The sequence below is a fragment of the Lynx canadensis genome, chromosome B4 (assembly GCF_007474595.2).
Source record: "Lynx canadensis isolate LIC74 chromosome B4, mLynCan4.pri.v2, whole genome shotgun sequence".
NCBI lineage: Eukaryota > Metazoa > Chordata > Mammalia > Carnivora > Felidae > Lynx > Lynx canadensis.
The window spans coordinates 14,646,889-14,663,048 of record NC_044309.1 but is presented as its reverse complement, the minus strand read 5'-3'; the positions used below and the strand labels follow the sequence as shown (position 1 = coordinate 14,663,048).

At 37.2% G+C, this 16,160-nt stretch overlaps 1 protein-coding gene across 6 annotated transcripts in view; it reads left to right on the top strand.

Annotated features, from left to right (window-relative positions):
• MINDY3 (MINDY lysine 48 deubiquitinase 3) overlaps positions 1 to 16,160 on the top strand; it is a 98,732-nt gene that overhangs the window by 56,571 nt on the left and 26,001 nt on the right. For 4 of the 6 annotated variants that reach the window (XM_030323516.1, XM_030323514.1, XM_030323518.1 and 1 more), the window contains one exon: positions 7,319 to 7,391. In XM_030323516.1, coding sequence (XP_030179376.1) covers positions 7,319 to 7,391 — 73 coding nt within the window. Of the gene's footprint in view, positions 1 to 7,318; positions 7,392 to 15,757; positions 16,041 to 16,160 lie in introns of all 6 variants that reach the window. The other 2 variants (XR_003970528.1, XR_003970529.1) reach the window with 1 other exon arrangement.

Here is a 16,160-nt window from a genome sequence, read left to right as displayed (position 1 = left end):
GAATATTAACTTCAACCATTTAAATAAGTTAGGGAGTCATTTTTCTTGAATTATGGAGGTATCATGTGCCTACAGAGTAATGGCTTATGTTAGCTGTTTTCTTAATGAAAATCAGTAATTAAAAGGCTAACAGCTCTTCTCTGCGCAGTTCTTCACATAAGCAACAGAACACTGAACATGATTCTGGTTGCATAGAGTAGATGCCTTAGGTCTTAGAGGTGAATTCTCCGGTAGAAACCAATTGAGAAAGGTTGGAAGGATTATTAAGATGACTTGTATAGTTACGATGAAAGGGAGAAAAAGAAGCCCCTTGACTAGTGTTAATAATAGTAACGACGATGATCATACCTATTGGAGACTTCCTCCTACTGCCTTATTTCAACTTGCACATTTAAAGTTTGTTTGGTTTTTTTTGGAGAAGGAGCCTTGAAGGGCTTTTCTTATGTTTCCTTCCCTGACTTTGCTGCCAGTGCAGCACAAATCAGTGCTGCACAGCCGTGGGCTGCTGTGGAGATAGCCAAGGGCTTTTGCACATTTGGGGGGAAATAATGGAAGAGTAAAGAAAAAAGACCACTGTCCTAGCTACTTTCAGTTGACGTGGCATTACCTGAATTGTTTCTAACATTGGCACTGAAAACTGTTACATATTTAATAGCATTTGGTAATTGATGTAAAATGTTTCATAGTAACCCCCAAAATATTTTCAGAAGTATAATGAGTTTAAGAGTGCATATGAAACATAAAGTGATTTTAAAGCAAACATTACTTACAGTTTAAAGGTATGTTCTATACCAGTTAACTTTTTTTCTTTTGAAGGGATCTTCATAGCGCTATAAAATGTTGTCTGGGAGCTAAATTGTACTTTATATGTGTGATCATTCCTGAAGTTAGGTAAAACTCTCATAAGTTCTTTGATTACTTATGACAAGAGATTGCTCTTGATAATGATGAAAGCCATAATGAATAAACTTTAAAGACCTTTTCAGTAATGAGCTACTTACACCTAGCCAATGAACTGAACATAGGCCTGCCTTATATTTCACTGGCTGTTTAGAAGGATAGCTAATGTTACATTTTAAAAGGTTTATGGTGAACACCAAATAATTATAGTAACAGTGTAGGCAGAACTACGTGAAAAGAGATATTTGTTTCATGACTATAGGATATTAGATAGTCCCTTAACAGCTTGCCTTTATCCCCCTTCTCTTCAATAGCACTTTGCCAATTAAGGCAAGTTGGTTGAGGACAGATCATTTTAAAAGCTATATTGTGTAGCAATCCCAGTTGCCCAGTAAATTGGCTAAATAGAAATTGTTCTAAAATTCCTCTGCTCTGATAAAAGCATCCAATTATATTTGACCAATATGGAGAACCACTTTTAGAGTAAAAATAATTTTGATGGTAAATCAGAGTTTAAATAACTAAAACAATATTTAAATATTTGACTGTTAGGTTTTCTATCTTTTCCCAATGAGGGGTACCTAAAAGAGTTTCAGATGCAGTACAACTCGGTATTTTGTCCTACTTAATGCATTTAGGGACAAAGGAAAAAATGTCTACAGGTATACTTGCTGATTTGGATAACTTGGAATTACATCATTGGAATCTATTTATAACTCATTGGTTTTCTGGCGGGGGGGGTGTATGTTTGAATTTTGTTTTGCAGTGTAATTTTCTTAAGACAGTTTTAATACTGTTCACCAAAATAAGCATATAGTAGCACATTTTTCTCCCTCCCACTAGGTGGTCACCTTAAATGTACAGACTACCTCTTTCTTTACCATTTAACAGGCTGGACAGTGTTCAAAACATTATGGAGGTGTGGATAGTTATATGCAAAGAATATACTAAATATGTAATCTAAAAGCTATTGCTATATTAAGTCTTGGAAATGGAAATCTGAAGGGTAATGTTCTCTTATTATTCCTCATACTTAGACACAGTTATTTATTACATCGGAGTTCCATTTTACTTCATCCTTTATGTTCAGTGAGAAAAACACATCAGTTGTATCTCTCGCTAAAATATTTTGCCTTAAGATGGTAAAGGAGTCTTCCTCAGTTGAATAGAATTCTTCATTTGCCAAACTTGCTATGCAAATATGAAATACATTTGACATTAATATATTACCAAATTTACGACTTGGATCATTCTGTTACAGATGTTTAAACTAGAACCTTGTTCAGATGTATTTAAGTTAAAGAAATTGGTTAAAATTAGTGTTGGAATTTGTCATTTTAAACCAAATTAGAAAGTTAAAGAGTTCAGCATGAAACACTTGAATGGGAATAGGTGGTTTTGTAACTTTTCCAGGTTTCATCTATAAACATTCTGTAAATTTAAGCACGTGTTAACTAAGAGATGGCTTTCTATAATAATCTAAAAATCATTGTAAATACTCAAAATAAACAAGCCAGTAATCAGTTTAGAAGACCATACTGGCTTTGATTTGTGGATGAAAACATTTGGAATGTTTTCATTAGAATTCACTTTTTTTTTGCTTTGGCCTTTCTTTTCTTTTCCTTTTTCTCTTCTCTCTTTGGCATAAACACATCTTAAAATGAGTGGTATGATTAAGAACAATTAATTTCTAAGGAGTTTAGCAAATTAGCTATTAATGTATCACTATTAGTATATCACAGCCCGTGCCACTGGGCCGTGTTTTGGGAGGAGAAAAAGAATTTGTGTTTAGGTGGTTGACACATGGGCTGTGTGCTCACATACAGGGTTTTGAGCTACTTGGTCAACTTAGAAACTTCAAACAGTGAACAGTCTAAATTCCTTTTTTGCCATCCTCTCCTGTGACACGTTTGAAGTAACCGCCTGTCATCCGTTCCAGTGCCTCATCTCGTAGGCTCTGCAGCCCTGTCTCGTCTAGTGCCCGCGTCCGGCTTCCGCTGGCCTGTTCGCAGCACTAAGTGTTCCATGTGTGCTAAGCATTGTGGGAACGCCGTGTGCTCTACCTGGATACGTAACCATCACCTCCTAACTCCTGATGTTCATTCTTCCACCACAGCTGACTTCCCTTGCTGACTACTGCTCTTCTCACAGTTCTAGTCCCCCAGCCATGGCTCTTAATTCCTCCCAGCAAGGGTTCCCTACCCTCTTTTCTCTTTCAGATGAGAGCCAGAATTATCTTCTTTATGAAACCCATTAAGGTACTAAGACTTCTTTATACCCCCAGATGTGTTGGAAAGAAGGCGTATTTAATAAGCGTCCGTGCACATGAGGAAATAATACATCATGGGTTAGCAAACTGGCCCACAGGGCAAATCAAGCCATGAGCTATTTTTGTAAAATATTTACTGGAACATATCCATGCTCATTTGTTTATGTATTAACTGTGCTGTCTTGCTGCTGAGATCACATGGCCTGCAAGACCTGGAATATGTACTCTCTGGCCCATTAGAGAAAAAGTATACCACCAGCCCCTGTTCTAAGTGAACATTTGTTAAACCAGAGGACGCTGGGAGTTGTGCCCAAGCTTCAGATGATCTTCTGTATCAGGCCAGCATATATAGCCTATTCAAACAAGAATAATACGTTTTCTGAAGCCTACATGGTTTGTATGTTCATAACCAAAGGCAAGAGATAAGGCAGCACGCTTTTCATTAAGCCTGTTTTAAATCTTTTTGACATTAGCATAGTATATTTTTCATTTGTAGCGCTTGGAACTTAGAGATAAGGTATCAGGTGGTTCGCTTCTAATTCTTTTATACTTCTGCATTTTCTGATATCTTGAATGCAGAGGATTGGATGTAAACTTTTGTCTGTGGCTGAAACCAGAATCTTCCTTGTTAGTGTAACTAAACAGTAGTAATTTCCCAAAACTCCACTTATTAAGAGTATTAAAATAATGCTTCAGATGTATTCTCTGCCACCTCTTCTCTAAAAAGTTTATTTATTGACCAAGAAAAAGAGTATTTCCTTTCCCTCTGTTTAGATCATACTTATGTTTAGAAAATCCAAAGTCCTGTTTTAACCCTCGTTTTAAGTTTTTCCTCATCACTTACTAGTAACAAAGGTTGAAATGCAGCAGATGGTTAAGAGAAACTTAAGGACTGTATCCTCATCTTGGGCCCGTACAAGTTTATGTTTGGATAAAATCTCATCTGGAGCTGTACTTTCTCCTTAGCCAGAATTTCAGTGATGAATCCCCGGATTCCAGCAGCCGTTCCAAAGGGAAGAATTGAAAAAGAAAAGAAGGGTTAGAAATAGTTTAGCATGGCACAAAAAGAGACACTCAGATTAATGGAACAGAATAGAGAACCCAGAAGTGGACCTACAAACATGTGGCCAACTAATCTTTGACAAAGCAGGAAAGAATATCCAATGGAATAAAGACAGTCTCTTCAGCAAGTGGTGCTGGGAAAACTGGACGGTGACATGCAGAAGAATGAACGTGGACCACTGTCTTACACCATACACAAAAATAATCTCAAAATGGATGAAAGACCTCAATGTAAGACAGGAAACTATCAAAATCCTCCAGGAGAAAGCAAGCAAAAACCTCTCTGATCTCGGCCGCAGCAACTTCTTAGCACGTCTCCAGAGGCAAGGGAAACAAAAGCAAAAATGAACTAATGGGACCTCATCAAAATAAAAAGCTTCTGCACAGCAAAGGAAACAGCAAAATTAAAAGGCATCCGACAGAATGGGAGAAGATATTTGCAGATGACATATCAGATAAAGGGTTAGTATCCAAATCTATAAAGAACTTCTCAAACTCAACACCCAGAAAACAAATAATCCAATGAAAAAATGGGCAAAAGACATGAATAGACATTTCTCCAAAGAAGACATCCAGATGGTTAACAGACACTTGAAAAAATGCTCCACATCACTCATCATCCAGGAAATACAAATCAAAACCACAATGAGATACCACCTCACACCTGTCAGAATGGCTAACATTAACAACTCAGGCAACAACAGATGTTGGTGAGAATGCAGAGAGAGAGATCTCTTTTGCATTGTTGGTGGGAATTCAAGCTGGTGCAGCCACTCTGGAAAACAGTATGGAGGTTCCTCAAAAAATTAAAAATAGAACTACCCTATGACCCAGCAATTACACTATTAGGTATTTATCCAAGGGATACAGGGATGCTGTTTTGAAGGGACACATGCACCCCAATGTTTATAGCAGCACTATCAACAATAGCCAAAATATGGAAAAAACCCAAATGTCCATCAATGGATGAATGGATAAAGAAGATGTGGTATATATATATATACAATGGAGTATTAATCCAAAAGAATGAAATCTTGCCATTTGCAACTATGTGGGTGGAACTCGAGGGTATTATGCTAAGCAAAATTAGAGAAAGACAAATATCATGACTTCACTCATATGAGGACTTCAAGACACAGATGAACACAAGGGAAGGGAAGCAAAAATAAAAACGGGGGGACAAAACATAAGAGACTCTTAAATATGGAGAACAAATAGGGTTACTGGAGGGATTGTGGGAGGGGGGATGGGCTAAATGGGTAAGGGGCATTAAGGAATCTTAATCCCTGAAATCATTGTTGCACTATATGCTAAAAAATGTGGATGTAAATTAAGAAAATGAAATTTAAAAAAATTTTAAAAAGAAAAAAAATAAACTTCAAAAAATAGTTAAGGAAACTAAAGCTTACAGTGAAATACATGCAGCGACTTTTACACTTACGGTTTGGATGTGATAAAAGCAGCTAGGGAATAATAATAATAGCCCCAGTGTTAGTAATTGCTCCCTAAATCTGAGAGCTGACACTGGGATCCTAGCTTCAGTACAAAGTTAATTATAGTTCTAAGGCTTTACCGGTGATACATTATAAAAAGGAAAGCGTTTTTAAGAAATAATGTTCTGAATAGGCTAAATAAACATAACACAAGAGTCTGCCAGTATCAACCAGAATTACAAGTGCATTCTTCCTCTGACCCAGCAATCCTACTCCGTGCTGTCTCCTACAGATAAAACTGCACATGTGTGAAATTACATGTGCTGCTTTGTTTGGTAGAGCACTGTTTCTCATAGTGAAAGATTAGACACTATCCAGGTATCCAGCAATGAAGGACTGGATCATGAAATCAGAAAGGATTGAAAGTTAGGCCAGATGAAAACATGCGACTTGACATGCAGATCATCTGCAAAGTAGTATTGAAACTGCAGGCAAAGGGCTAGTAAGTGGGAAAGAACAAATTTGTGTTATAAAATAGCATTTTTTTTTTACTTTAATACCTGAAAAATGTGTCATTGTTTTAATTCCTATTCCCATTTGACTTATGTTCCCATATAAACTGAGGCACCTAGTCTCATAAGAACTACTGTAATTGATTCTTACACTTTGTTCCTTCATCTTTGGGGTGAAGCAGCAGGGGTGGGGAGTGATTAGGACAAAAGATAATTAGTACATTTCCTACAAAAATGTGTTTACAAAGAGGAACAGCATTTCAAATTGTATACCCCATAACTTCTTAAAGAGGATTCAAGAAGGTAAATTGAGGTAGTTAGAAACTTGTTCCCTGAGGAGGTTTGGGTCAGTGAACACAATTATAGACAGAGGCTCAGACCAACACTATGAATAGAGGACAACTGGGGCCCAGATTCTACATTTCTGTCAGTCAAATAGAATTTTCTAACAGTTTATATGGAGTAAAGTTTTGTGAAGAGTCCAAGATAACACTCAATTTTGTGGTTATTTTTGATAAATTGTAATATGGCTTACTATGTAAAGAAATTAGATATGATAGAGAATTCGTTTTATGGGAAAAAGAAATCTGCCTTCTAGATGTTTCCTTTGAGTTAAGAAAAATTAAAATCCTGGACATGCAAAACTTGATCTGTGGCCAGGTATTGATGTAAAATGCTTACTAAACTAATAAATTTCAAATGCATTTCTATGTAATTGTTTGCTATCATAGATCTTGATTTAATTTTTAAATATTTGAAAAGTAGAGTATATTTTAAGTTCTGTTTATTTTTATTTGAACAGTGATGTATAGATCATTGCTTTTTGCAGATTCTATTTTATAGTAATGACTCATCTCTGTAATACTAAACTTTTCAAGAGCTTTTATATAAAGCTTCAGTGTCACGATCACAACAATTCCCTTTGGCTGAAGTACTTGTCCTGTTTTTCAAATTTCAAATGTACAGTGAAGGCCCAGAGAGTTTGTGACTTACCTAGTCACACACATCTGATAGAAATATAACTCCAAGTCTTCTGACTCCCGATGTCCTGTGTCCTCACCCTAGCCTTGTATTTGTCCTGTTTATTTTTAAGGCCATGATATTATTGTAGCTGGTTGATAGCGTGCTTTCTGTCTTTTCAGGACATGGCTTTAGTTGCTCCTGAGGCACCTTCAGAACAAGCCAGGAGAGTTTTTCAAACCTATGATCCAGAAGGTAAAAGATTTTATTATTTTATTAACACTGACTCTGTGTTTTATTTCTTTACATATTTGAAATATATTAATACCTGAGTTGTATCCAAAAGTGTTTTTAGATTGTTGAAGGAAATGTAGATTGCATTTCTTTAAAATTTTAAAGGGGAAGTGTCAAAATGGGAACAAATAAGGATACTTAAGTGATTGTCAAATCCTCACATAGCATAATAGAAGGTTTGCAGGTTTCTTGGGGGTAACAAAGTTATGGTTACTTGAATCTTGACCTCTGTCAGTGTTAAAAGGGAAAATACCACCTTCTGAACAAGGTTTTTGAAAAGGTATTCCTTTATTATTCAAACTAATATTAAGTAAGTCTTCCAGAGTGTTATTTAAAAATTGAAATAAAATTGACAAATAATATTCTGTAAATTTAAGGTATACCAAGTGTTGCTTTTATAATTTATATATTACAAAATGATTACTACAGTAGCATTAACTGACGCCTCTGTCATGTCACATAGTTATAATTTTTCTTTGGTGAGAACAATTAAGATCTAGTCTTGTAGCATAGTATAGAATTTTGTACTATAATCACTATGCTGTGCATTAGCTCTCCTGAACTCATTTATCTACTAGTTGCAAGTAACGTCTTAAACATCTCCCCAATTAATCTACCCCGCCCAGCCCCTGTAACCACCATTCTACTGTTTCACAAATCGATCTTTGTGCAGCATTTGTCTTTTACCTGTCTCGTTTACTTCACTTAGTATAATGCTGTCAAGGTCCACCCATATTACTATGGAAGGTAGGATTTCCTACTTGTCATGGCTAATCAATATTCCGTTGTTTATGCATATATAAACCACATCTGCTTTATCCATCTATGGACACTTAGGTTGTTTCCATATCTTGGCTGTTGTGAATAATGCTGCAGTGACTTGGGTTGTGCAGATATCTCCTCAAATTACTGATTTCGCTGCCTTCAGAGAATACCTACCAGTAGGATTGCTGGATCATATGGTAGTTCTGTTTTTAATTTTTTGAGGAACTCCATACTATTTTTTAATGGGTTACTGTTTTATATTTTCACCAACAGTGTATAGAGGTGCTGTTCTCTCCACATACTCACCAACATTTATCTCATCTCTTTGATAAAAGCCATCTTAACAAGTGTGAGATGATACCTCATTGTAGTTTTGAATTTCACTGTCCTTATGGTTAGTAATATTGAACATCTTTTCATATGCCTGTTGTCTGTCTGTATGTTGTCTTTAGAACAATGTCTGTTCAGACCCATGGCCCATTTTTAGTTGGGTTATTTTCTTTTTTGCTATTAAATTCCTTGAATTCTTAATGTTGTGGGTATTAGCCCCTTATCAGATAGATGGTTTACAAAGATCTTCTCCTGTTCTATAGGTTGTCTTTTCAATTTATTGCCTTTGCTCTGCAGAGGCTTTTTAATTTAATATAGCCCCACTTGTTTTAGTTTTTATTGCTTGTGTTTTGGTGTCTTACCCAAGAAATCACTGGCAAGACCAGTGATGAGGATCTTTTTTCCTATGTTTTTTTACAGGAGTTTTACAGTTTCAGATCTTAAATTTAAGTCTCTGATCCATTTCAAGTTAATTTTGCGTGGTGTAAGGGATCTGGTTTCATTTCATATCCATTGCATGTGGCTATCCAGTTTTTCCAAAACCATCTATTGAAGAGACTATCCTTTCTTCACTGTATGTTTCTGGCACCCTTGTGAAAAATTAGTCAACCATATATGCATGGGTTCACATCTGGGCTCTCCATTCTGTTAAACTGGTCTATGTGCCTGTTTTTATGCCAGAGCCATACTCCTTTGATTATTGTAGCTGTGTAATGCAGGTTGAAATCGAGTGGCATGATGCCTCCAGCTTTATTTCTCTTTCCCAGGATTGCTTTGGCTACGTGGGGTCTTCTGTGGTTCCAAAATAATTTTTCCATCTGTGAAAAATTCCATTGGAATGTTGATAAGGATTGCATGAAACCTCTAGATTGCTTTGGATACTATGGACATTTTCACGATACTCTGCCAATCCAAGTATATAGGGTATCTTTCCATTATTTGTTAGTCTTCAGTCTCTCATCAGTGTCTCAGTTTTTGGTGTATAAGTCTTACATCTCTGTGGTTAAACTTATTTCTAAGTATTTCATTGTTTTCATTGCTGTTGTAAGTGGGATTGCTTTCTTAATTTTTCTTTCAGATAGTCCATTGATGTATAGAAATGCAACTGATGTTAGTATGTTGATTTTGTATCCTGCAAATTTACTGAAATAATTGATTAGTTCTAGCAGTGGTTTAATGGAGTTTTTAGGGTTTTATATTTATGTTAATATCATATATATATAATATAAATATAATGTCATCTGTCATTCCCACCAACAGTGCATAAATGTTCCCTTTTCTCTACATCCTTGCCAACACTTGTTATTTCTTGTCTTTTTGATAATAGCCATTCAAAAAGTGTGAAGTGATATCTCATGGTAGTTTTGATTTGCATTTCCCTCATGACTAGTGGTACCTTTCATGTACCTGTTGGCCATCTTTATATCCACTTTAGAGAAATGTCTATCCAGATCCTCTACCCATATTTTAAAAATATTGTGTGGGTTTTTTGCTGTTGAGTTGTATGAGTTCTTTATGTATTTTGGATAATAACCCCTTATCAGATACATCATTTGCAAATATTTTCTCCTATTTGGTAGGTTGACTTTTCATTTCGTTGATTATTTCATTCACTGTGTAGCTTTTTAGTTTTATGTACATTTGATTTTGTTGCCTTTCCTTTGGGGTTAAATTCAAAAAGTCATAGCCAAGACGTGTCTTGAAGCTTACCACTTAGAAAACATAAAACTTTTATTAGAAAACCTGATATTATATTCTAGTATTGAATGGGTTAAATTTTTATGTATGGTATAAGATAGTGGTCCAGTTCTGTTCTTTTGCATGTAGCTTTCCACATTTCCCAATACCATTCATAGAAGAGGCTATCCTTTCCTCCTTGTATGTCTTGATTCCTTTGTTATTAATTGACCGTTTATAGTTTCAGGTCTCTGTTCCATTGAATTATGTGTCTTTTTTTATGCCAATATCATACTGTTTTGATTACTATAACTTTGTAATGTACTTTACAGTCAAGAAGTGTGATGTGTCCAGCTTTCTTCTTTCTCAAGATTTCTTTGAGTATTTGGGATCTTTGTGTTTCTGCAGAAATTTTAGAATTGTTGATTCTAGTTCTGTGTACTATGCCATTGGTATTTTGATAGGGATTGCATTGAATCTGTAGATTGCTTTGGGTAGTGTAGACATTTTAACAATATTAATTCTTCCAGTCCATAAACACAGAATAGCCTTCTTTTTATTTGTGTTTTCAGTTTCATTAATGTGTTCCAGTTTTCAGTTACAGCTCTTTCACCTCCTTATTAAATTTATTCCTATTTTATTCTTTTTACATAATAGTACATGGAATTATTTTCTTAATTTCTCTTTCTGATAGTTCATTATAAGTGTACAGACGTACAACAGGTTTTTATATTCTGCAACCTCACTGAATTTGTTTAACCACTTTTTTAGTGGAGTGTTTAGGGGATTTTTTTTGTGTTTTTTTTTTTTTTTAATATATAGTGTCATGTCCTCTGTAGACAGTGACAGGTTTAGTTCATCCTTCCCAATTTGGATGCCCTTTTTTTCTCTTGCCTAATTGCTTGGCTAGAACTTCTCATACTGTGTTGAATGAAAGTGGCAAGGGTAGATATCCTTGTCTTGTCTGATCTTAAAGGAAAAGGTTTCAGCTTTTCACTATTAAGTGTGATAATAGCTGTGGGCTAGTCAAACATGGCCTTTATTATGTTGAGGTAGTTCCGTTTATATCCACTATGTAGAGAGTTTTAATCATGAATGGATGTTCATTTTTGGCGTTTCTTGAGATGATCATATGATTTTTTTTCTTTCATTCTGTTAATATGGTATGTCATATTGGTTGATTCGTGTATTTTAAATTATCCTTGCATCCTTGGAATAAACCCCACTTGATGGTTGTATCTGGTACCTTTTATGTATTGTTTAATATTTGCTAATACTTTGTTGGAGATTTTTGCATCTGTGTTAATCAGGGATATTGGCCTGCAATTTTCCTTTCTTGTGCCATTTTTGTCTAGTTTGGATATCAGGATAATCCTGGCTTCATGAAAGGAGTTAGGGAGTATTCCTGCCTCTTCTACTTCTGGAAGAGTTTGAGAAGAATTGGTATGTATTCTTTCAACATATTTAGAATTCACCAGTGAAGCCATCGGGTCCTGGACTTGTGTCTGTTGACCGGATTCTTGATTACTGATTCAATCTCTTTACTCACAGTTGATCTGTTGTATGTTTGTAGCAATTTATCCATTTTTTCTGGTCCAGTTGTCCAGTTATTTAGTATATAAATGTTAATAGTAGTCTCCTCTGATCATTTGTATTTCTATGATCGTGGTATCAGATGTCACATCTTCTATTCTGATTTTATTCGAGTCTTTTTTTTTTTCCTTGATGTGTCTTATTAAAGGTTTCTCAATTCTCTTTTCAAAAAATCAGCTCTTAGTTTCATTCACCTTTTCTGTTTCATTTCTATTTCATTTATTTCCACTCTGATCCTTGTTCTTTTTTCCCTTCCATTAATTTGGGGCTTCATTTATCTTTTTCTTTCTAGTTCCTTGAGGTGTTGGACATAAACAATTCTCTATTACACTTCCAATAGAGGATTTTGAATTTCACTGTGTATTCACATTTACCAATGAATTTTATACTTATTTATGTTCTCATGTTACTAATTCAGCATCCTTTCATTTCAGCTTGAAAAAAAAACAGTATTTCTTATAGGGCAGGCTCATGGTGATAAATTCCTCAGCTTTTGTTTGTCTGGGAATATGTTTATCTCTGTCTCCTTTGTGAATGACAGTTTTGCTGGGTAAAGTATTCTTTAACAGTTTTTTCTTTTGAGCACTTTGAATGTAGTATCCCAAACTCTCTTGACCTGTAAGGTTTCTGCTGAGAAACCTGCTGATAGGCTTGAGATTCCATTATGTGAGAGGAGTCTTTTTTTTTTTTTTCTGTTGCTGCTTTCAAAATTCTCTGTCTTTGGGGCGCCTGGGTGGCGCAGTCGGTTGAGCGTCCGACTTCAGCCAGGTCACGATCTCGCGGTCCGTGAGTTCGAGCCCCACGTCAGGCTCTGGGCTGATGGCTCAGAGCCTGGAGCCTGTTTCCGATTCTGTGTCTCCCTCTCTCTCTGCCCCTCCCCCATTCATGCTCTGTCTCTCTCTGTCCCACAAATAAATAAACGTTGAAAAAAAAAAATTAAAAAAAAAAAATTCTCTGTCTTTGAATTTAGTGAGTTTGATTACAATAATATGTCTTAGTGAAGATGTCTTTGGATCTTAGACCTTCATGTTACCTGAATGGCTATCTCTTTCTCCAGAATTGGGAAGTTTTCATTTCTTTCCCCCTCTCTTCCCTCTGGAACTTCCATAATGGATATATTGATTTTCTTGTTGATGCCCAACAGTGTAATGCATTTAGGATTTCTCAGTCTTTTTCATTCTAATTTCTTCATTTTCCTTTGACTTGATAATATCCAGAGACCTATCCATCTTTCTTCTGCCTGATTGAGCCTGTTCAAGCTACTTGTTGCTTTTTTCATTCCATTTCTTATATCCTTAAGCTCCAAAATTTCATTTCTTTGATTTGTACTTCTTTGTTGAACTTCTTTTTGTTCTCATGTTGTTTTCCTAAATTCATTGAGTTTTCTGAATTCTCTTGAATTCTTTTTCAGGTAACTTGCAGATACTCATTTCTATGGGGTCAGTTACTGGAAAATTACACTGTTTTGGTGGTTTTATCTTGCTTCTTCATGTTTCTGATGGCTTTGCATTTATGCGTGTGCACTTGAAGTTGTAAGTCACCTTTTCCCACCTTTTTGGACTGGCTTCATTGGTGGAAGACTTGAACCTGGAGGTGGCTGCTGTGGCACCCCCTAGGTGGGATACAGCATCGTGGATTTTTGAGACCGCACAGTGGTACAGACTGTGTACATCTTCATTGGCTGAGTTTGACATTGACCATAGCGTGGGGATCTTCTGTGGCTAAGACTGCACAGTTTCCTACAGGTAGCAGTGGCTGGTAGTGCTGTTGTGGTCCTCAGAGGCGAAGGCTGTGGCTGCTGAAATATTTCTGTTCTTCCCTTTTGCCTGTGGGAGGAAGTTCTTGCTGAGGGTATTCTCTGCTCTTTGTCTTGCCTGCTGGCACTCAGAGCATTATTAACATCAGGGTCCAAGGATCAGGCACGTGTAGAACTATCACAGTGCCTAGATCCTGGGCCACAGATGCACTTGCATCTGTGGTACTGGTGTCTGGGGTCCATGTGTGTGCAGATATCCCACAGAACTGGGCTTTAGGGGCTCACTCAGGTGACTAGGTAGTGTTGGGTCACACAGTAGTGGCACAGGCCCTGTGATGACACGATGCAGTAGCAGCATAGCCTGCATAGAGTCAGCCAAAGTCCCAACTTGGGCTCCAGGAAGCAGTCACAGGTCAGCAGCACAATGTCAGTGGTGGTCTGTTGAAGCTGCATGTCAGGTCCTGGGGAACTGGGCTCAGAGCAATGGCAGCACGGCCCTGGAAGCGATGTTCAAAGCTGTGATCCAGGACATGGGGTATGGCTCAGGGCACTAGTACCCCTTGCCAGCAATGATGTGTCCATTGGCACCCTGGTAGTGGTGGGATAAAGCCGCAATCTTGGGGGGGTGGGGCGGTGGGCAGAGGTAGGACACAGACCTGTGGCACCTCTGATCTCACATATGGTGAAGTGCTCTATTGCCCCCCTCTGAGGGAGTGAGACAGCGGTGTTGAAGGGCTCACTGCAGCAGCAGCTCCAGCCTCTGGAAGTAGACGCAAAGTGAGGGGGGTTGTGGGTAGCTCTTCGACTGGAATCAACGTTGCTGAAGGCGGGCGAAGCGAAGGCTGCAGATGTCACCGTGGTGAGGTGTGCTGGGGTTCTCTTCTTTTCCATTATGCCATGTAGTGAACTTCCTCAGAGGGGATCCTCCCTGGTGGCACTCTGATCTTGACCAGGAGACGGAGTGACCCAGGGAATATGTTTGCTGTACTTCTGGATGTGGCCATCCTCCATTATTCTGAACCCCACAGGGTTGTTGCTGCTGCTGCTTCTCTGTACTCTAGAGCTTTGCCTGAGGTGTTTTCTTAAGTTTATGGTTACCTACTTACTGCTTTTGTTGTTTTTTGTGGGGAGTGGAAGGAGATATGCCTCGGGGCCTCCTCGCACACCATCTTGCTGACATCATTCCACTCCATATAATTGATTGTGCTGGGAAAAGATGCAGAAGGATAAGACAAATTATCCTTATGAGTCTGAGTCTGAGTCTAACATTTGTAGCAAAGAAAGTTTTAAAAGTTCACATATATATCACTAGAGCATCCACTGTATCACTATAGGTGGGTTAATTTGATCAATTTTGCATTTGTATATAACTAAAACCAAGTCATACCTGAAATGCCATTGTAAATTACGATACAGGAAAATCTACATTGTGGAATCAGTAAGTCCTTTTGAACTCCTGAATGGATTCAGTTTTTTTTTTTCTAGCTTTGGCTAGTTGCTTTTGGGTCTGATGAGTCTTTTTTCCTATCCATCAAATGAAAATAACCACATCTATTTTTTAGAATCATCATGAAGATTAAATGAGTAATGTTGTGGAAAGAACCTTGTCCAGTACTTAACACACAGTATCCACTTTATAAATGTGAGATCCTTTCTCTCTATACATCGAATGGTGCTTGTAGTAGTGACTCAACTCTGATTTAGCTTCTTCCACTCTGCCTTTTTTCTAACTTAAGAAACATGCTAGTTTATTTTCTCTTGGACTTAATAATCATCACTTTTCAAAAACATATCATTCTAAATCTTCAGATGAAAAGTACAACCAACTGACCTCTGTATATTTACCCACCACTGGATGAAATAAGCTTTACTTGGCTCAGTTTAATGAATAATCTCAAATTCAGAAATGAAAATAAACACCAATAGGTGTGCTCAGACCCAAAAATGAATCAGGTATCAGACCTATATAGTGTTACATATGGTTTTTAAAGCAAGTTCATAGTTTCGTGTTTTTTTTGTATCCCTTTTGTGGGGGAAGTGTTTGGATATGTGCACTGTATTCAGGTTCATGTTTTATAGAAGTTTTAAAAATAACAAAACTTTAAAAAGTAGATGTTTTGGAGGTAAATTGATGTGACCAAAGATATGGGATAAAAGAAAAATCTCAGAGTACCTCGAGGTATCAGAAAATGACTTTCTCTCTCAGTTGCTTGCACAGGGAACAAGATCTGCACACCAGGGTGCCCACAGGATTTGCTCCTCAGCCACAACATTAGGGCACATGCAATCCACATAGGGGTCACCCCAGGAACTCCTGGTTCTCCTGAACAGGAGGGCACTACACCACAGGACCACTCCTTTCAAGACCTGGAATTTTAAGTGACCTACCAACTACATAGAAACAGAGACTCAGACAAAATGAGACAGCGGACTGCGTTCCAAATGAAAGAACAGACAAAACTACAGAAAAAGAGCTAAACAAAATGGAGGTAAGCAATCTGCCTGATAAAGAGTTCAAAGTAACGGTCATAAAGATACTAACAGGACTTTAGAGAAGAGTGGATGAAATCCATGAGAACTTCCTCAAAGAGGAAGTAAACATTTAAAGG